This window comes from Psammomys obesus, unplaced genomic scaffold (genome assembly GCF_907164565.1).
Source record: "Psammomys obesus unplaced genomic scaffold, mPsaObe1.curated_primary_1811, whole genome shotgun sequence".
Classification (NCBI taxonomy): Eukaryota; Metazoa; Chordata; class Mammalia; order Rodentia; family Muridae; genus Psammomys; species Psammomys obesus.
Genome location: NW_026592506.1, coordinates 2,061 through 24,669, shown reverse-complemented (window position 1 = coordinate 24,669; position 22,609 = coordinate 2,061). Strand labels below are relative to the sequence as shown.

The 22,609-nt window shown below is 36.8% G+C and overlaps 1 protein-coding gene across 1 annotated transcript; it reads left to right on the top strand.

Moving 5' to 3' along the window:
- Positions 1-13,610: 13,610 nt before the first annotated feature.
- Positions 13,611-21,924, top strand: LOC129681472 (speckle-type POZ protein-like; the record flags this gene model as incomplete). Its single annotated transcript, XM_055613383.1, has 6 exons — positions 13,611-13,706; positions 13,881-14,002; positions 14,255-14,406; positions 15,828-15,955; positions 21,607-21,784; positions 21,869-21,924. Coding segments are annotated over exons 1-6 (714 nt in total), but the record flags the coding sequence as incomplete, so codon positions are not given.
- Positions 21,925-22,609: the final 685 nt, after the last annotated feature.

Genomic DNA, 22,609 nt, shown 5'->3' with positions numbered 1-22,609 from the left:
CAGATGCTAATGTCTTCATTCAGGCTAATTTTCCTTGGTGGGTTGGGGGGAGGAGCGGGTGCATGGCCATAGTCAGGAGCAGGGTGATTCTGTTTTCTCATCTTCATAGTGTATTCCTGCTGTAATTCTATGCTTGTGCTCTAGTGGTGGAATTCATAAGGTGTCAGGTACATGTGATCGCTAATTGCCAGTGTAGGCATGTAAATAAAGTGAAAAAAATGAGATTAATAAGGGAAGACATCAAATTTGTGGGGTTGGAGAAGAAGTCTAGGGTCTCCAAATGATACTGAAGTTCACAGTCAGATCTGCCTATCCCTGAGAGGTAGGCAAACTTGTAAGAAAGTTTCTGTTCTCTGTTGCCTTTCTTCTGCCAGGGCATCTTGTGGCTTTTTGGCTTGCATGCTACTCTTTGTTGCTCCTTTGGTCTATTGGTGTATTAATGTGATTGATTAATGAGTGGATTCTCAAATGTTGAGTGAGCTTGTTTTTCTATGATAAATACCAGTTGGTTGATAAATACCAGCAAATAAAACTTGCTTTGTACCCTCATACTGGTTTTGGAGAAAGCTTCATTGGCTGCTGAGAAGAATATGTATTTAGTGTTTGGGAGAAATATTCTGTAGATATCTGTTAAATTTATGACGTCAATAACTCCAAGTGTTTTTTGTTTTTGTTTTTTTCCGTAGATGACTTTTGTATTCATGAAAGCAGGATGTTGGAATTACCCACTATCACTGTATTGGGGTCAGTCTATATTTATTAGTATTTCTTATATGGAATTTGGTGCCGCTGAGTTTGGTGCCTGTATGTTTAGGATTTTACCGTAATGTCGGTACATTTTCCCTTTAATAAGTATGAAATGTTCTTACCTTTTCTGACCAGTTTTGGTTTGAAGTCTCTTTTGTTACTATAATAGCTATGCCTCTTTGGTTCTTATTTCTATTTGCTTGGAAGGCCTTTTCCTATTCTTTTACCTTGTGTTGTTATCTATTATTGATGGTGAGTGTGTTTCTTGAAGGTAGCAAAAAGATGGATTTATAATCCAATCTGTGAATCTGTGTCTTTTCTTTGAGGAATTGAGACCATTAGTCTTCAGAGTTATTTGAACAACACCTGTTAAGTGTTAATTCTTCTCAGTTTTTTTTTTTTTTTTTAAGTTTTCTTTGATAACCTATCCTGGTATTGATTCTTTGGTTTAGTTGTTGGGTTATTTTGTTTGTTTGTTTTTATTGTTGTTCCATGTGATTTTTTGGGTGTGTTTTTTTGTTTTTCTCTTCAGATTTCACTATTCCCACCGGTATCCTCTGTAGAACATTCTTAGTAGTTAACTGTGTAGTCTGTTTTTATCATGAAAAATTTTTATTTATCATTCAGTTTTAATAGATTGTTTTGCTTGTTATAGTAATCAGTTTGGTAATTGTTATCTTTTTGAAAATTGGAACATTATTTCCAGACGCTTTTGTTGAAAATTTTCTGTTTTTTCTAATTGACTTGATATTTCTCACTTGCAGCTTTCTGTATTATATTCCTTTTTGGGCTGACCTCTCCATCTCTTTGTCTTAGTAATCTGCTTTTGAATTCTACATCTGGGAGGGTTTCCATGTTATTTTTAATAAAGACCATTATTATGGGATTTTTACTTTTTGGATGAGGTGTTATTTTGTTTTTTCATGTTTTTTATGTCTATGTTTGGATCTGTGCATTTGTAGTTAGTTGGTTGAATCTTTCTGTTTTGTTTAGATCACCTATTTTCAGCATGGGTAATTACAGTGTTCAGGAGGAGGCTAATTCATAGCATGGTTGCAATATCTATGTTTCCTGTTGGAGGCTATAGTTCATCGCTTTGTCAGCTATAGCCTTCAGGTGTCCCTTGGACTGGGTTTCAAGGCTGGATAAGTCAACTGAAGATCGCTTTCAGGCAGCTGCAAGGGCTTTGAGAAGGGACACAGTTAACTGGGTTTCCCAGCTGTGTGCCATGTTGGAGGGTGCTTTGTGGGAAGCAGGCAGAGCACTAGGGAATCTCAAAGGGAGGAAGAGAGATTAGGGAGGTGGTGATGTTCCTTGCAAGCTATTGTGGGGTTTAGGGATGGCCTGAATGGAAGAGGGCTGGTTAAGGGGAATGCAGGTAGCCTACATGTGTTTCTATGATATACGGGCAAGCTGAGTGTCCCTGGTACAGTGTGGTCTTGGAGCCCCTTTTAAGTGTTGGTGGTTAGGTGCTTGTCTTGGCTCTGATCACTGCTGCCATTGCATGTCCTAAGCTGTGGTATGGTTCCCTGTTTTTGTTTGTTTGTTTGTTTTTCTTTTTAATTAAATTTTTATTTTTTAATATTAGTTACAGTTTATTAACTTTGTATCCCAGCTGTAGCCCACTTCTTCATTCCCTCCCAATCCCACCCTCCTTACCTCATCTCCCTGCCCCTTTCCAAGTCCACTGATAGGGGAGGTCCTCCTTCCCTTCCATCTGACCCTAGTTTATCAGGTTTCTTCAGGACTGGCTGTAATGTCCTCCTCTGTGGCCTAGCAAGGCTGCTCCTCCCTCAGGGTGGGGGGAGGTCAAAGAGCCAGCCATTCAGTTCATGTCAGAAATAGTCCCTGTTCCCCTTACTAGGGAAACCCACTTGGATACTGAGCTACCATGGGCTACATCCGAGCAGGGGTTCTAGGTTATATCCAAACATGGTCCTTGGTTGGAGATACAGTGTCGTAAAAGACTCCTGTGCCCAGATATATTTGGTCCTTGTGGAGCTCCTGTCCTCTGCAGGTCATACTAGCTACTCCTTCTTTCATATGATTCCCTGCACTCTGCTGAAGGTTTGGTTATGAGTCTCAGTATCTGTTTTGATACACTGCTAGATAGAGTCTTTCAGAGGCCCTCTGTGGTAAGCTCCTGTCTTGTTACTTGTTTTCTCCTACAAACAAGGTCCATCCCATTTGTCTTTCTTTTTTTTTTTTAGATTTTTTTTAAAATTTATTATTTATACAACATTGTGCCTGCACACCATATCTTACTATAGATGGTTGTGAGCCACCATGTGGTTGCTGGGAATTGAACTCAGGATCTTGGGAAGAACAGCAGTGTTCTTAACCTCTGAGCCCTCTCTCCAGCTCCTCATTTGTCTTTTTCTAAGAGACGATTGATCATCTTACCCCAGGTCCTCTTTCTTGTTTATCTTCTTTAGGTGTACAGATTTTAGTATGTTTATCCTATCTTAAAGGTCTAGTACCCACTTATAAGTGAGTATATACCATGTGCGTCTTTCTGCTTCTGGGATACCTCAAACAGGATCATCTTTTCTAGATCCTACCATTTGTGTGCAAATTTCATGATTTCCTTGTTTTTAATTGCTGAGTAGTATTACATTGAGCAAAAGTACCACAATTTCTGTATCCATTCCTCTGTTGAGGGACATCTGGGTTATTTCCAGGTTCTGGCTATTATGAATAAAGCTGCTACAAACATGGTTGAGCAAATATCCTTGTTGTGTACTTGAGCATCTTTTATATAGGAGTGGTATAGCTGGATCTTGAGGAAGCAGTATTCCCAATTGTCTGAGAAAGTGCCAGATTGATTTCTGAAGTGGTTGTACAAGTTTACATTCCCACCAGCAATGGAGGAGGGTTCCCCTTTCACCACAACCTCTCCAGCATGTGTTGTCACTTGAGTTTTTTATCTTAGCCATTTTGATGGGTATAAGGTGAAATCTCAGGGTCGTTTTGATTTGCATCTCCCTGATGGCTATGGAAGTTGAACATCTCTTTAAGTACTTCTGCCATTCTGTATTCCTCTACAGAGAATTCTGTTTAGCTCTGTACCCCATTTTTTTGATTGGATTGCTTGATTTTTGTTTTGTTTGTTTGTTTTTGTCTCAATGTATCTTATGGGTTTTTCTTAAAACAAGAGGGGATACTTTATATTACCATAATCTTACAGTCTGGTGAATTGTCCTTCAGTCCCAGCAAGCCCCTGGGCCCTGGTTAGTTGGCTCATTTGGTCTTGTGGAGGTCCTGTTACCTCCAGGTTCTTTCTTCCCACTTTTTCATAAGACTCCCTAAGCGTTGCCCAGTGTTTGGCTGTGAATCTCAGTATCTGTCTTAAGGCACTGCTTTATAGAGTCTCTGAGAGGACAATTCTGGTAGTCTCCTGTTTGCAAGCTTAACAAAGTACTGTTCGTAATGTCAGGGGTGCCACTCTCCCATATGTTGGGTGTTTGGTTGGGCCAGGCATTGGTTGGGCATTCCCTCAATCTCTGCTCTATCTTTATCCCTGAACTGTACCCAGACCCCATACAAAGACATAGCAGATGGTCAGCTTAGGTGCCATGTAGTTTCTCTAGTGAGGGAAGCAGGGACTACATCTGACATGGACTCACTTGCCAGTGTTTTGATCACTTTCCCCTGGCGGGACTGCCTTGCCAGGCCACAGTGGAAGAGTACATGCTTAGTCCTGATGTGACTTGATGAGCTGGAGTTGATGGGAAAGGGAGCGCCTCTTATTTGAGGAATAGGGAAGGGAGGAGGAGGGAGGGACCGAGAGTGAGACTGAGAGAGGAGGAGGGATGAGGCTACAACCAGGATGTAAAGTGAATAAAAACTAAATAAATAAAAAGAGGAAAAAAATCTGTTGAATTGTTTTATGGAATTAAGCTGTTTAAGGAATGAAATGACTGCTAGGTCTGATTTTTTTTTTATATTATTGTTAAAAATCATCTCATTATGAATCTTGGTTGCTCTGTGTATTATAGAAGGTTGGATGATAATGTCTTTATCTGGTAACAGAATGTTTTGTTCTTGTTTTTATTCTGTTAATTTTTGTATGATATAATTAAAGGTGTGTGAATTACATGTTATAACTTCTTGACGAACTGACTTTTTTCTCTTTTTCAAGGTAATATGTCACTAGACACTTAAAAGAATTTTTGACTAGCCACCCAGTTCTTGATTATTTTACTTGCTTGATTATATTATTTGCTTGGTGTGTGTGTGTATATAATTTTAGACTTTGATTTCTGTGAACATAGAACTGGGGGACCATGAATGATGTAAATGCAGTGCTTATGTATTAAGTTCTCAAAATAAAAATTTTAGTCTCTATATATGAGCTGTTACTTTTTGGACATTTATTTTTCATTTTTCCTCATTTCTTTCCTGTTATTGAAAATACATTCTCTTTTTTCACATAATATATCTTGATTACAGTTTACCCTCCCTCTACTCCTTCCAATTACTTCCCACCTCCCCTCCCAACTAGATCCTCTCATTTTTTTGTCACTTCTTAGAAAAGAACAGGCTTCTAAGAGATAGTGATAAAATATAATTGTCTCAGTTTGGGTTTTTATTGCTGTGATGAAACACCATGACCAAAAAGCAAGTTTAGAGAGGCAAGACACTTCCATATTACTGTTCATCATCGAAGGAAATCAGGACAGGAACTCAAAAAGGGGCAGGAGGCCACAGAAGGATGCTGTTTACTGGCCTACTTCCAATGGATTGTTCAGCTTTCTTCCTGTTAAAAAAAACAAAAACAAAAACAAAAAAAACCCCACAACTTTTTATTGATTCCTTGTGAGTTTCACATCATGTACCCCAATCCCACTCAAATCCCCATCCCTTTTTTCTGTCTTCTGTCCTTGCACCCTCCTCCCCCAAAAGGAAATTTAAAACAAACAACAAAACCCATATAAAACAAAACATAGAAAAGACCTTAATGTAGAAGCTGTGGTCTATCACAGTGTGTCCCACCGTATACTCTTGTCCACACATCTTTACTTGCAAATGTTCATTGCAGTGAGGCATCAGTCTGGTTTGAGCCTTCTGGCTTCTGCTACACAGTCAAAACTGGATCCTCACTGGGACAGCTCTCAAATTATCCAGTAGTTTGGTTTGTTTCTTATAGAGCCCAGGACCACCAATCCAAGGAAGTACCAGCCATGATGTGCTGTACCCTCCCTCATCAGTCACTAATTTAGGACAACACCCTATAGGCCTGCCTAGAGCCCAGCCTTATTGAGGCATTTCTCAATTGAGGTTTCTTTCTCTCTGGGCACTCTAGCTTGTGTCAAGTTGACATAAAACCAGCCAACACAATAACAAAGATAAAACAAAAACATTACATCGAAGTTGGACAGTACAAACCAACAGAAGAGAGCACAAGATTCAGAGACCTACTCATTTACACACTTGAATCCCATGACAATACTAAACTAGAAGCCATAATATTTATACAGCAGACCTGGTACAGACCTGTGTACTATTTCAGTGGGTTCATATGAGCTTTGATCATGTTAATTTAGAGGGCCTTGTTTTCTTAGTATCCCTCATAACCTCTGGCTCTTACTTTCTCTGCCTCATTTTCTGAGGGAGTCCCTGAGCTTGAGGGGAGTGATTTGATGAAGACATACCATTTGTGGGTGATTGTTAGAAGGTTTCTCACTCTCTGTGTAATGTCTAGCTGTTGGTCTCTGTACTTGTTTCCATCTGGTGCAGAAGGAAGCTTTTGTGATGATAGCTAAACAAAGTACTGATCTGTGAGTATAGAAAAATATGATTAGGAGTCATTTTATCACTACTTAAATTTTTTCAAATGTTTATTTTTATCTTAGGGACATTGGTATTTTGCCTACATAAATGTCTGTGTGAGGGTTTCAGAACTCCTAAAACTGGAGTTATAGGCAGGTGGGAGCTGCCATGTTGGTGCTGGGAATTGAACCTGGATCCTTGAAAGAGTGGCAAGTCCTTTTAATCTCTGAACCATCTCTCTAGCCAACTTTTTAAAAGACCAGTAGTATTTTGTTTTACCTTAGGTTCCTAGTTTCTGATTTTCGGTTACTCAAGCAGTATTGGTTTGGGGTTCCACTCATGGACAGGCCTTAAGTCAAGTCAGATATTGGTGGGCTGCTCCCACAAGCTTTGTGTCACTATTGCCCTAGCATATCTTGTAGATAGTATAGTGTTGTAGATCAGCAGTTTTGTGCCTGGTTTGATATTCACCTTTCTCTTTTGGTAGTGTATACAGTACCTTTCTGTACCAAAGAAGCTAGGGTGTAGGGGTGAAAGCTTGATGTAGGCACCAGCTCAAGGTCTCTATGTTCAGTGAGTTCTGTAGATACTGTCTTCAGTAATGGGCCTTGTTGTCAGTTTGTAGAAAAAAAAACCTATAGTCTTAGCAACTACCTGGTTTGTTTGGGAGTTTCCATGCAATGCCTTTGGCCAACAACTTAATTAGATATAACCCAGTTCCGGTACTGGAAGATTTTTCCTCTTGTGCTGTCGGATGAGCTAGCAGGCCTTTTCATCCTGGCCCATCAGCTGAGCTAGCAGGCTTTTGGCCTTGGGGTCTTGGTTTTTGGCTTTCTCCTTCTGAAACGTGAGCTGAGTAGGAAGGTCAGCTGGGTGATTTCTCTGCCTCTTTGAGCTAGCAAGTGTTCATATCAGAATCTGGCTCCCGAGTCTTTATTGGTAAAATTTAATGGTTCGGATTTACTGTTTTTATGACAGCACTTGACTCTAAATGTTTTAATGAATATAACCTATGATTCTTAGTGGCAGATACCATTCTACCTGTGTTAGGTACCTCCGTTCTAAGTTATTATTTTAACTAGCCTAAAATGTAGTATGGTTTCTTCATAAATCACTAGTTTTGGTTAACCTTCTCTTCTTACCCTCTCTGTCCTCCATTCCCTCAATCTCCTATTTAAATAATACTATCCCCAGTATTTCTTCCCTCTGCTTTTATATTACGTATGTTCTGTCCCATTCCCAACCTCCATAGGGAATTTTTGTCCTATACCAGTGACCCTTTCTAACTTTTGATCCTCTACAGATATTCCAAGTTAAACACACCAGTATATAAAATTTCAAGAGTATTATCCATGCCTGAGAGTACGTACGTAGCATTTGTCTTTCTGGCCAGGGTTAACTCACTCAGTAATCTTCCAGGTTCATCCATTTTCCAGAAATTTCTAGTTGTCTTTACAGCTGAATAAAAGTCTATTATTTATATTTAGCTCAATGATGTTATCCATTTATTAGTTGATCAGTAGGTAGGCTGATTTCATTCTCTAAGTGTTGTGGGTAGAGCACCCAGGAGCATGGATATGCAAATACCTCTGTGTTAAAACAGTCTTTGAGAGTATGTGTAGGAATGTTATACCTAGGTCATAACTAGTTCTATTTTTAATTTTTTGAGAAAAAAATCCAGACTGATTTCCATAGTGGCTATCCTAGTTCTTATCCCACTCATAATGTATTAAGTGTCTCTCTTTCTCTACCTTTACACCAGGCCAGCAACTAGTGCCTCCCTACCCCTCACACCCTGCTTGATGGTAGCCATTTTGAATAGAACGAGATTAACCTACATTTCTCTGATTTACAGCTAAGGATCTTCAACAATCCAAAGTGTTTGCTAACCAATTATATTTCTTCATTTGAAACTGGTTCCATATCCAGTTGTTTTTTTTTTTTACAGTGTTTTTTGTTCTGTATTGTTTTTTGTAAATTTAGTTTTTTGTAGATTCAAAGCATTAATTCTCTGTCTAGTATGTAGCTAGCAAAACTTTTGTTATTTATGTAGCTGCTTCTTCAACTAATTTACAGTTTCTTTTGATGTACAAAAGCATTTTTTCTTTCATGAGGTCTCATTTGTTCACTATTGATTTTATTTCTTGAATGACCTGAGTCCTGTTCAAAAATACTTACATTTTGACATGTATTCTTTACTTTTTGCTGTAGCAGTATCAGTTTTTGGTCTGAAGTTAAGGGCTTTGACCCATTTAGAATTTATGTGTTTTGGCAGGATAAGAAGAAATGATCATTTTTAATTGGATTACTTGATTTGTTGCTGTTTAACTTCTTGAGTTCTTTATATATACTGGATATTAGTCCTCTGTCAGATATAGGGTTGGTGAAGATCCTTTCCCAATCTGTACGCAGTCGTTTTGCTCTGACAACAGTGTCCTTTCTTTACAAAAGCACTTCAGTTTCATGAGGTCCCATTTATTGATTGTTGCTCTTAAAGCCCGTGCTGTTGGTGTTCTGTTCAGGAAGTTGTCTCCTGTGCCAGTGAGTTCAAAGCTCTTCCCCCCTTCTTCTTCTAAGTGATTTAGTGTGTCTGGTTTTATATTGAGGTCTTTGATCCACTTGGACTTTAGTTTTGTGCAGGGTGATAAGTATGGATCTATTTGCATTTTTCTACATGTAGACATCCAGTTAGACTAGCACCATTTATTGAAGATGCTGTCTTTTTTCCATTGAATGATTTTAGCATCTTTGTCAAAAATCAGGTGTCCATAAGTGTGTGGATTTATGTCAGGGTCTTCTATTCGATTCCATTGATCCACCAGTCTGTTTCTATGCCAGTACCATGCAGTTTTTAGTATTGTTGCTCTATAGTACAGCTTGAGATCAGGGATGGAAATACCTCCTGAAGATCTTTTACTGTAGAGAATTGTTTTAGCAATTCTGGGTTTCTTGTTGTTCCATATGAAGTTGAGAATTTTTCTTTCAAGGTCTGTAAAGAATTGTGTTGGTAATTTGATGGGGATTGCATTGAATCTGTAGATTGCTTTTGGTAAAATGGCCATTTTTACTATGTTAATCCTGCCAAGACATGAACATGGGAGATCTTCCCAAATGGGGAACAGAGCTAAACAGAGAACTCTCAATAGAGGAATATCAAATGGCAGAGAAACACTTAAGGAATGTTCAGTGTCCTTAGTCATAAGGGAAATGCAAATCAAAACGACCCTAAGATTTCACCTTACACCCATCAGAATGGCTAAGATCAAAAACTCAAGTGACAGTACAAGCTGGAGAGGTTGTGGAGAAAGGGGAAGCCTCCTCCACTGCTGGTGGGAATATAAACTTGTACAACCATTCTGGAAAGCAATCTGGCGCTTCCTCAGACAACTAGGAATAGCGCTTCCTCAAGATCCAGCTATACCACTTCTAGGCATATACCCAAAAGAGGCTCAAGTACACAATAAGGACATTTGCTCAACCATGTTTGTAGCAGCCTTATTTGTAATAGCCAGAAGCTGGAAACAGCCCAGATGCCCCTCAGCAGAGGAATGGAAACAGAAATTGTGGTACATCTACACAATGGAATATTATTCAGCAATAAAAAACAAGGATATCATGAAATTTGCAGGTAGTTGGTGGGATCTGGAAAAGATTATCCTGGGTGAGCTATCCCAGAAGCAGAAAGACACACACAGTATATACTTACTCATATAAACATATAATATAGGATAAACCTACTAAAATCTGTAAACCTAAAGAAACTAATGAAGAGGGAGGACTCTTGCTAAAATGATCAATCCCTATCCGGAAAAGCAAAGAGGATAGACATCAGAAGGAGGAGAAAAGAGGGAACAAGTCAGGAGCCTGTCACAGAGGACCTCTGAAAGGCTCTGCCCTGAAGACTGTAAATGCAGATGCTGGGACTTACGGCAACATTAGGGCAGAGTGTAGGGAACCTTATGTAAGAAGTGGGAAACGGTAAGATCCGAAGAAGACAGACACTCCACAAGGAGAGCAACAGAACCAAAAAATCTGAGCACTGGGGTCTTTCCTGAGACTGATACTCCAACCAAGGACTATGCATGGAAATAACCTAAGACCCCTGCACAGATGTAGCCCATGGCAGTTCAGTATCCAAGTGGGTTCCATTGTAATAGGAACAGGGACTGTCTCTGACATGAACTGATTGGCCTGCTCTTTAATTACCTCCCCCTGAGAGGGAAGAAAAATTACCAGGCCACAGATGAAGACAATGCAGCCACCCCTGATGAGACCTAATTGACTAGGATCAGAAGGAAGGAAAAGAAGACCTCCCCTATCAGTGGACTTGGGGAGGGGCATGCATGCAGAGGGTGGAGGAAGGGAAGGATTGGGATGGGAGGAGGGGGGAACCACAGGGGGTATACAAAGTGAATAAAGTGAAATTAATAAAGAATTAAAAAAAAAAAAAAAGAAGAAATGGTCAAGTTTCACTCTTCTCCAGGTAGATACTTTATTTTTCTAGCAGCATTTGTTTGAGATGTTCTCTTTTCTCTAATGTGTACCTTTGAAATGTTTGTGAGAATTCGGTTGGGAGGGTATTCTTGTCACACCTCATCCCTCACCGCCTGTGGCAGGGGAGAGAGTTGGCCCTGGGTCATTAGAGTGGGAGAACTGCCCCTGTCCTTGCATGCTGCAGCACTTGAGAGAACTGGCCTTCACCTCACTTGCTCACAGTAGAGCTTTGCTCACCTGGGCACAGTAGAGCTGGCCTTGATGGTATGGGTTTGGACGAGCCAGCTCCAAGGGCATAAGAATAGGAAAGCTGGCTCTGCCCCTTTGCTGTTGGTGGCAAGGCTGGAGCGTTCACCCTTTAGGAGTGAGTGTGGTAGAGCTGACCTGCTCATCAGTTCAGACCTCTCAGGCCCACCCCACATCTGCCCCATCAGTGAACTGCAGGCCTGCCTGAAGGGGCCAGTCCTACAGATTCAGAACTACCAGACCTCCATGACACAGGGCAACAACAGGATATCTGAGAGGAGGCCCAGTGAGGTTCCAGTATTGATAGGAGTAGCAAAAGCCAGAGGCCTAATGCCAGACCAAGACTCATTGTAATGAACATCTGTAAGCAAAGAAGTATGGACAAAAGGTTATACTGTAAGACACTGTAACACAACTACAATTTCCACAATGAGTTTTTTTTTTTCCCTCTGTTGGGGTCCCACGTTGCAAGGGTGGAATGAAAGTACCAGGGGGAGGAGAACCAGTAAAAGTTTAAAACTATCAGTTGGTTGTAGTTTCATAGAATTTTCATATATTACATTAATATTTTCATTATTGGTATGCTTATCTTCAGTGTTCATCGTCCTGCCCTCTTATTGTCCTCTCCTTATGCCCCAATATTCTCTCCTGCTGTTACTATCATCACCAATTCCTTAGTAGTTCTCCCTCTCCTTTTTTCTGTTTCTTTATTTTTGTTTTGAGACAGGAGGCTGGAATTTGCTGTGTAGACCAGGCAAAATTCTGTGTTTCTGTGATCCTCCTGATTTCTGCCTGTGTCTCCAGGTCTCTGTAGTGATTCGTGGCTCCTGCTTCTTATCTCTACTGCAGAGTGTTAAAGTGCATCTTTTCTCATAGCTTTATATGCTGGCTTATCTTTTATAGCTTTCTTTCTTTCTCAGTCTGTCAAGTGGCTTACTTCAATCTTTGTTATCTTATACTACTGTTGTATAGCTTTAGAGAAAATGATGTCTCTTTTTTTTTATGTAAGGGGTTTGTCATCTTCTCCCAGGTATTTCCTTTCATAGGATTTATGTGGTTTTCTTGATTAGTTCTTAAATTAAAAGATCCTACAAAATTCATCATATTCAGCAAAATCAACGATGACAATAGGAGGCGGGAAGGAGAATGGGAAGTAAGAAGACTACAGAGAACACAGTCACCAATAATGAAAAATGTTACTGTAGTATATTAAAGTTCTCCCATGCAACTACAATCAACTCATTTTTGACAAAGATTTCAAAAGTACACATTGGAGAAAAGAGAGCATCTCAAATAAATGCTTTACAACATCTAGATTTTTAAATGTGCATCCAAATTGATTTGCTACAGGAATAGGTAACTAGAGGGAAATATATCATTCTAAGAAGAAAACACTATATATCATCTAAGAAGGAAACACTGTGAAAGAGATACAGTCTTATGCCACAGCCATGTTGTCTGAATTATTTGTAGGCTTTTGTAGAAGTTTTTTCTTTAGTGAGAACTGGGGTCTGACAGGGGAAAACACATAGTTGCAGTGATAGCTTGCTTGTTCTCTGCATTTCAAGAAGTGATGACAGAAAGTTTCTGTGATATGTTGCACTATGTGGTTATTTGTGTTATTTTGAAAAATAGTCTTATGTAAATATTAAGTTTGTTTAGATTTCAGATATTTTAGTTGACATGTTTATAGTTTCATTTACTAAAAATTTCTTAAATTATTTGAATACCTTATATATTCTTTCAAAATGTAATTTTAATACTAATTTCCCTCAACTCTAAATACATTCTTTCTCCTCTCCTCTCCTGTTCCCTGTCTTCTCCCAATTCCAGTATCTATCCTGTTTGCCCTTCTAAATGAGGATTAAGTATCTTCCGTAGGGTCCTCCTTGTTCTTTAGCTTCTTCAGGACTATAGATTTTAGTATGTTTTTCCTCCATGTGGGGAACTAGTAAGGGGAACAAGAATTGTCTCAGACATGAATTCAGTGCCCAGTTCTTTGATCACCACCCCTTTGGGGGGGCCGCCTTGTCAGGCCACAGAGGAAGAAGATGCAGCCAGTCCCGATGAGACCTGATAGGCTATGGTCAGATAGTAGGGGAGGAGGACCTCCCCTGTCAGTGGAGTAGGGGATGAGGGAGAAGAGGGAGAGAAGGTAGAATTGGGAGGAGATGAGGGAGGGGGCTACAACTGGGATACTAATTGAATAAATTGTAGTAAATAATAATAAAATATTAAAATTACAAAAGAGAAAAATATTTTCTCTCCTTATTTTCTCAAAGGTTGATCAATAAATGTAATTTCTTTGTAGCTAAATTATTCAAGTTTGTGGGATACTGTATGAATCTTAAGACTGTAATAAGGTGGCAATGTCTCGGGAACCTACTCCACCCCTGCCTGGAGATATGTCTACTAGCCCTGTTGCAGAAAGCTGGTGTTACACACAGGTACATGCCATTTAAAATGCATTTGTTGCTTGTTGCATAAATTTTCTGGTGATAACAAGTATTATTGTAAAATTGTAAAACATTGTGACATTATCACTAGAAAAATTTAAATGAATCTTTGAATTGTAACAAGATTAAGTCATGAGTATAAAAAGTGGCTTTCTTATCTCTTAGGTTAAAGTAGTGAAATTTTCCTACATGTGGACTATTAATAACTTCAGTTTTTGTCGAGAAGAAATGGGTGAAGTGTTAAAGAGCTCAACTTTTTCTTCTGGCCCAAGTGATAAAATGAAATGGTAAGCATTATTATTATACTTTTTCCTATATTGTTTGTTACTTTGGGTTTATTTTTGTTGTTAGTTCTATGTTATTAGTTTAATTTAACATTAAATTATTAATTAATTCCTAATAAAATGGAGAAATATAAGGAATCATGAGATTAGAGAAGTGCTATTGTGATATTAATTTGTAGGTGATTTTGATATTGCCTATCTTTTTGTTGATGTTAAACACTAAATTTCTCTAAGTGACCTATTGTTTTATTTTAGGTGCCTGAGGGTAAACCCAAAGGGATTAGATGATGAAAGTAAAGACTACTTGTCTTTATATTTGCTTCTAGTCAGCTGCCCTAAAAGTGAGGTTCGAGCTAAATTCAAATTCTCGCTTCTGAATGCCAAAAGGGAAGAAACAAAAGCAATGGGTAAGTGATTGGCAGACTGGAGGAAGACTTTTTATCTACATGCTTCACCTAGAAAAATGTGGGATTATTTTCCTCCCTTACATTTCTGTAGTCCAAAACATTTCTCTTTACCCATTGTTTAATTTTACATTTTACATTCAAGCTAAAGTTGTTTTCTAAGTTTTAGCTTCTGTAGACATATAGAAGTACTTAAAACAATATTAAATTTTAACTGCTTCAGGTCCTAAGTGATGTTTTTCTTGTCACTCAAAAAAATAGTTGCTGCTAAAATAGAGTTCCTGGTACATGTCATGAAGAAAATTTCTTGTCTCCCTTGGCTTTATGCTGGAGAACAACACAAAGGAGACAGAATGGTATAATAATTTGTCACGAGAATTTTTTTTTTTAATAGTGGACTAACAGTAAATGAAAGAAAATCAATTTTTTCTTTCTTTGTTTTTTTTTTTTGTCAGAGCCTTTTAACGCTAGTGAAAATTCTTTACTTCAGAGATTCATAAGAGAAGAATGTTAGAGAATATTTATAATGTGTTTATTCAGTAATAGTCTATGAACTGCCATACTGAATTATAAATACTTTTTGGAAATTAATCAAAGAACCAAGTAACTTCATTACATATATAATTTGTAATATTTATATTTCCATATTATGTGACATTTAAAATAGAGTATTTCAGTTAAAGTTCCACTCTGATTGTATAGATAATAATATATAAGAAGTGCTTTCTGTTGAGAGTATTGTGTATTTTACAGTATAAAATTAAGCACTCTCTACTATGTTTGAAACATTTTGATATTTATCAAAATCTGTTACAAATTGTACTAAAAGTATCTTTTGGGCTTTCATTTGTGAAACTTTATTTCATGAGATCATATCTAAAATCTTGGGAATGGCAAGGGGCTTTATAGCATTCTCACCAATTTGAGGTTTTCTTTATAATTCAGCAAACTTAAATCAATACGATGTATTTGCTAGCAGTGCCTAAAGAATTTAATAAAGTTAGAGCACTTAGTTTTAAGGGAAGAAACAGGAAAGAATTTTTTTTACAAAGTTTTAACATTAGGTGATAACTACACTACCAATATCAACATGTTTTGAATTTCTTATTTACAGGCAGCAGTGTGTGTGTGTGCCTGTGTTGCTCTGTGTGTGTGTTTGTGTGTAAGAGGGAAAATGAGACTGTGTGTATGTGTGTCTGTGTCTGTGTGTGTCCTTTTCCTCTAGCAATGGTGAAGTTTGTTTGATTCAAACAGTGAAGGTTTCATTCTCCTTGATACATGTCTTCAGATGCCTCATTTACACATGTGCTAATACAATACAGCATAGTGAATACTCTAGTTATGTCCTCTACATCTGTATGTCTTCACCACTAAGAAAAAATTATCATTTAATGCTTGTCTTATTTAACTCTGTTTTCCACCAGAAAGCCAAAGAGCTTATCGATTTGTACAGGGAAAGGACTGGGGATTTAAAAAATTCATTAGAAGGGACTTTTTGCTTGATGAAGCTAACGGTCTCTTACCAGATGACAAGCTTACCTTATTCTGTGAGGTGAGTATGTTTCTATTAATAAAGAGCTTCATAGTTTATTTAGTGCTGTGGCAAAAGTGTGAACTAGGTTAATACTAAGTATATGTTTAAAATTAAAGTGGTGTATTTTATAAGGTTAGCTTTGTAAATTCTTTATCAGAAAAGCTATCTAAATTAATCTTACAAATCAATGTGCTGTTCCATAATTTTTTATATCTCTAGTTGTTTTCGGAATTGTACCTACCACATAATGAATCCTTATTTTAAAAACTGGATATGTATATTTTTGTTGTGTTCATTTAATATCTTCTTCATTCTGAGTAACTCTGCCATAGATGGTCAGTTTTTTAGGTTAATTTGCTACAAGTTTATTACTCACAGTTCACAGTTTAATAAAAAAGCACATGGAAAACATTGGGAAGCATTCTGGTCCTTCAGGCTATTGGATTAACATAGTCTAATTGGTGCTAATATCCTGAAAAACAAATCTGAGATTTTAATGATATGCATATATTTTAGCAAACATACTTAATTTATATTCATAAAGTATGATATTTTGAAAAGCATGAGTGTTTTCCTTTGCCAGGAATGTGCTCTTGTGACTTGTGTTGATTTTAGGTTTGAGTTTGCGTCTGTCATTTTTATCTTTGGGTAGTTTTGTTCATGGAAAATCATGAGATTCAATTTTTGCAGTAAACTCAAGGGTTATGTTGTTTCTAGTACAATTTTATTGGTATGGCTTAAAGTGGCTGATGAATTTCTTAAAGTATCAATGTATTCAGCAACTTAATGTGAACAGATGTATATAATAGCTTTCTCATTTACTGAATTAGCTTTAGTCTCTATAGTCAGTATATAAAATGTTTCAGGATCACTGACTCTGTGTTATTGTTTTGTATCATACTGATGAATTGTAATTAAAATATGGCCACAGAGAATTACTTGCATAAATGAACTGTATAATTCACTTGGTCAAAATGTAATTATTTGGTTGTTTCTCATGATTTCAAGGGGGAAAAAAAAAAAACCTGAAGCATTTATTTACAATAAGCAGGTATTTAAATAGTATTTTAAATAGATAGACATTATACTGTTCCAGAATTTTAGAATTTACCTTAATTTGAAAATGTTAGGTTTTTTTTTTTTTAATGTCATCTTAGAGGTTAATAGTCCTTAAGGGTTATTTAAGCAATCTATTAAAACCCAAACAAACACAAAAAACAGCCTGATAGTTTTGACTAGTGAATGAACCTGTTTTAGAAAATAATCTATATTATAGAGCTGAAGTAGTGTTTGTTAATAGATATTTTCCTGGATGTTTGTACTGGAACCTAGACAATTAATAAATTCAGAATTAAGGCTGAAATTAATTTTAGGATTATCCAGGTATGCAGTTTTGACGTTTATCTGGTATCTATATGCTAAATAACACATGCTAGTGACCCATAGACTGTATTAATGACATATGTTTTTAAGTTGATAATGATCAGATCCCATTTTTAGATCTGGAAATGGTGCTTTTCACTAGCCCAGACATTATCTCTTGGACACTATCTTTAGCATAGGTGAGCAAAAATCACCTTTAAACAACATTCTTTGTGCCCTCTATCATGCCTTCCACTCCTCTCATGGATGCCCTTCCTTCTACAGCATCTCCAACACTGCTTGCAGAAGAGGAGGAAGCATTGCACTGCCCTCCCTAAAGAACTGGCACCTCCCCCTCCACTGCAAGTGGTGCTGTAGACAGGTAAGGCAGCTGGCTGCTACCCTTTTTGTGCAAGACATAGCTCAGTCTTGCAGTCTCTATAGTGGCTCAAGTGGCTCGAGTTAGATGAAGATGTCTAACAGTGTAAACAGCTCTGCTTTTCTCCAAAGTGATACACAAACAAGAATTGAGAATCAGTTGGAGAAATAGAATACTGGTTAGAGTCACTAATCTTTTGGAACCTTACTTTTTAAAAAAATATTCTTGGTAGTCTACACATCTATGGCACTCCTTGATTAAAAAAAAATATGTAAAGCTAAAATATACAAGAAGTTTTTCATAAAGCTAAACTCATTCTTTCCTAAGGACACTTTAAAAAAAAATTCCCCTATTGATAAGGTATTCTTTTGATAAGGTCTGTTTAAAACATTCATGATAATGAGTGGAAGATAGGTTTTATTTTCTGAACTCTTAGTTGTGAGACATGAAAAGGTAACCACTCTGTTGCTGTCACCAGATTTTTTTAAGTGGTGTCATAAAAGCCCCAAACTCTTACTGTCTAACTTTTTCTAGGAGATACATAAAACCAGACTTTGTAAAGTTTCTGCGTTTGGAGTGAGGATAGAAGTTCAGGAGGTAGTTGATTAGAGTGGCAACATTGTAAGACTTTGTGGTTTTAGAAACAGCTCCTTTTAGGGTGGTTTTAGAGGGGCCAGGTTTTTAAAAGTTAGAACCAGTTCTACAGTTCCACAAAAGAGTAGATTGTGAGCTAGATGCACATTCAATTACACCCCTCAAATGGTCATCTTCCTATTAAGCTATATTTTTTAGGGTAAGCCAATAGCCAGTTTAAAAAGAGAATTGTCTTATCAGCAAAGAATCTCAGCCTTCTTCCTGAATTTTCTCTCTAGGTTCCATAATGTTCATTGTTCATTACCTGTTCTCAATATTTTTATCATTTCAAGTTCAGGTATCAAAACAATGAGAACCCATCACTTCTCAGCAATAATTAGGTTATTAATTTTCATCTGAAATGAAGTGTGTGGTTGCTTTGATAGCACTAGATTGGTACATGAGGAAGACAAGTTTTTTTTTAACTTAAAAAAATTTTTAATATTAGTTACAGTTTATTAACTTTGTATCCCAGCTGTAGCCCGCTCCCCCATTCCTTCCCAATCCTACCCTCCCTCCCTCATCTCCTCCCTGCCCCTTTCCAAGTCCACTGATAGAGGAGGTCCTCCCCCCCTTCCATCTGACCCTAGCTTATCATTTTTGGAAGACAAGTTTTTAAAGTATGATTGCTGGTACAGAATGTAGCTGTGCATCAGTAACGTGATGATAATGTCTATTTACTCTTATTGATTGATTGATGGTATGTGTTCTGCCAAGTTTTTATGTGATATCTATTATCTTGGGGCCCAAGGAGGTGATTCAGTGTGTAAAAGTGCTTGCCATGCACATGCCTGATGAGCAGAACACAGGCATAAAAAAACAAATGTGTTGGCATGCACCTGTAATTCCAGCACTCCTATGGCAGGGACAGGCTGAGACAGGAGAATCAGACAGAAACTGTGGTCTAACTAGAAATAATATGATAACAACAAGACAGACTCAACCTTAGAAACAAGGTAAAAGGGGAGAACTGACCCCTCAAAACCTCTGACTTCCACAGTGATAGTATGACATTTGTGCACTTGTAGTACACACACCCAAACACACATGCATGCCTGTGTGCAAACACACAAATATATTATTCTTGAATTAGAGATAACACCTAGATTTTAAGAAATCATTTCTTAAATCAAATGTTATCATATTTTAGTACTATATAATTTATTAAGGTAATTAAAAGATCTAGTTCTCCCTAAAAATTTCAAGATTAATGCTTAATATAAGCAATTAAATACATTATGTGCTAAAAATGATTGCTAAATAAACCCAGAATATTTATTTATATCAGCACATTTCATTTGTGTAAAATAGGGCAATCAAGTAACGATCAGGGGAGCATTTCTTCCTCTTTGAAGTTATGCAAATTTTAGATAATTTTAATGATGCAAGTTTTAAGATAGAAACTTTTATTAGTGGTTTTGTGTATATAATATTTTGGCTCCAGTATTTAGAAAACCATTTCAAAAGATTATTGTAATAAATACTTTGGTTTATAATGGTTAAAGGTAATAGATATTAATCATAATTGTTATAAGATAATTTTACATATTAAAGATAGCACGTAGTACAAAGAGCTTAGGAATCTAGAGATATATGAAGAACATTTTTGATACATACTAGCAGTGGGGTTTATATTGCTTAATTTATCTTCTCATTATACTACTTTGAACTGCCTGTAAGATAGGGTGAATGGATCAGTGACCTCTATGCCACATAGAGTTCTAATCTAAATCTTACCTAGCTTTTTCTTGGAACTGTCCACTAATTTATGAAACACGTATTTCTGCATACTAGTACATCAGGTCTTTAAACCTTTTACACAAGGTCATGTATTTGCGGGCCACTAGTTTGCTCCAGTTTATCTGTTATGTATGTTCATTTTCTGCATGGTTTGTTGTAGTACATGTTTTTTGCTTGGTGTTTTGGTTTGTTTTACTTTTGAGTTTAGTAAGGGCCCCATACTGAACTGGTGCTTCCTCATTTGGCTGGCTGGCCAACAAGTACTGCCTGCCTAGTGTTAAGATTACACTTCCTGCTGTAAATTATTTTTTTCAACATGGGTCCTGGAGATCAAATTCAGGTCCTCATATTTGCATAGTAGGCAGTTTGCCAGCTAAGCCATCTTCCAAGCCCAGTGTGTACCCTCAAAGTGTATTTTTAAGAAATGAATTCAGTGGTCTATTGCTTTGTAACAAATGTTCCCAATATTTAGCACTCAGAAATATAACTAATGTAGCACATGTAATTTAATTTTTAAAAATTGTTCATCTGCTCCTATTTGCTTTGTTAGTTGAAGTAGTTCTTTTTTGCTGTTGTTCATTGTAATATGAAATTTCCAATATAATATAATGGAGGCTTTCTTGTAAAAATCTTATGAAGTATATAAAATTTGATTCTGTAAACAATGGTTTTTAATGGGGAATCTGCATAAAAGCAATGTCACAGTTATTCCAATTCTTACTTAGTATTTCACAGATAAATAAAGTATTAAAGTACATTTGTATTGAACTCTCTTTTGACTTTACATAAAATATTGTGAACAGTGGAAATTTTTTACTTAAAAATTAAAATCAATTTTAAATCAATTCTAAATCAGTTCTACTAGTGTTGAGATGTGTAGGAATAATAAAGTTCGCAGTTTTCTTTGTATATTTCTTATATTTTATTATGTGTGTGGGTGTTTTGCATCTACGTCTCTGCACCAATGGACTGTCTGATGCCCAGGGAAGCCAGAAAAGGGTGTTAGATCCCATGGAGTTACAGATGGTTGAGAGCTGCCATGTCAGTGCTGAAAATCAACCCAGGTCTCAGGAAAGGCAGACAGTGCTCTTAATGCCTCTTGTGAGGCATTACTCGAGCCCCAACTTTCCAATTTTTAAATGATAATAGTTTGATGTCTTTGAAAACTATAAAAGTCGCATGTATAATAAAAATGAAATGTTATTAGGTATGAAGTAAAAGTGAAAAACAAAAAGTCCACAAATTGTCAACTCTTCAAATCTGATGATATTGTAGAGATTCTAGCAAGAAATAATTTTGTGATTATAATATTGATAAGTCATTTATTTACATATAATGTTACTACTGAAGAATTAGGTTATTATTAATTTTCCCTTTGCTATTTCTTTCACTTATATGATTAAATTTATTTTGAGGGTATTAGGATTTGGGAGTACTAGGTACATTGAATTAATCAGGATATCTTAAAAAATTAAAGGAACACATAGTAATTAAAGGACACATAATTATTGATAATGCTATATGAAAATGTTTTCCTTGTTGTCTTCTTTATTAGGTGAGTGTAGTCCAAGATTCAGTAAATGTGTCAGGATATACTAATACAAACACTTTGAAGGTGCCCGAATGTCGACTAGCAGAAGATTTAGGTAATCTCTGGGAAAACACAAGATTTACAGATTGCTGCTTTTTTGTGAAAGGAAAAGAATTCAAAGCTCATAAGTCTGTGCTTGCAGGTACCTTGTACCTTCTCCTTTGGATAATATAAGATTCTAAACTTAAGTTTGTGCATAAAATAATGATGCTTATTCTTGTTATAGCTCGATCCCCGGTTTTTAATGCAATGTTTGAACATGAAATGGAAGAATACACAAAGGTAAATGTTGTTAAAAGGCTTAATATTATTTAATTTGTATACATGCATAATAATAGAGTACACATATTAAAATACATGTGCCTGTTCTTGTTCTCAAGTTATAATAGAAGAACTTTAAAAAGTGGGCAAAAGGTGTTACATAATAAAACATATGCTTCTCAGTGTCTATGCTCACTAAAGATTCTAACTCGCAGCTATTTTGATCTTATTACCTAGCATGCAGAAAGCCTTGAGATTTTCCCCTAGTGAGAGAGCAGGAAGGGAGGGAACCACACTGGGAATATTGTTGAACAACGTCTTGCTTCTAGGGAATAAATTACCTACCCATGTAAGCTACCTATGTTAAATTTTTTGAATTACATTTTTAATCGACTTGCAAAATAACCAGTATTAAGCTTTGTGGATATCTAAGCTGATTCTATTTCTGAGCCATTGTACATAGTATAGCAGTAAACATAGATGTGCAAGCATGTCAGTAGTAAGATATAGAGTCCTTTACATATATATCAATGAGTGCTTTAGCCGAGTCATATGATAGTTCTATTTTTAATTTTCTGAGAAACTGCCACTCTAATTTCTGAAGTAGTTGTATTAGTTTATGTTCCCACCAACTTTGTTTCTTAACAGTCTTACCAACATTTGTCATTTTTCTTAATGATAACAGTAATAATTGGGGTGTTATAGA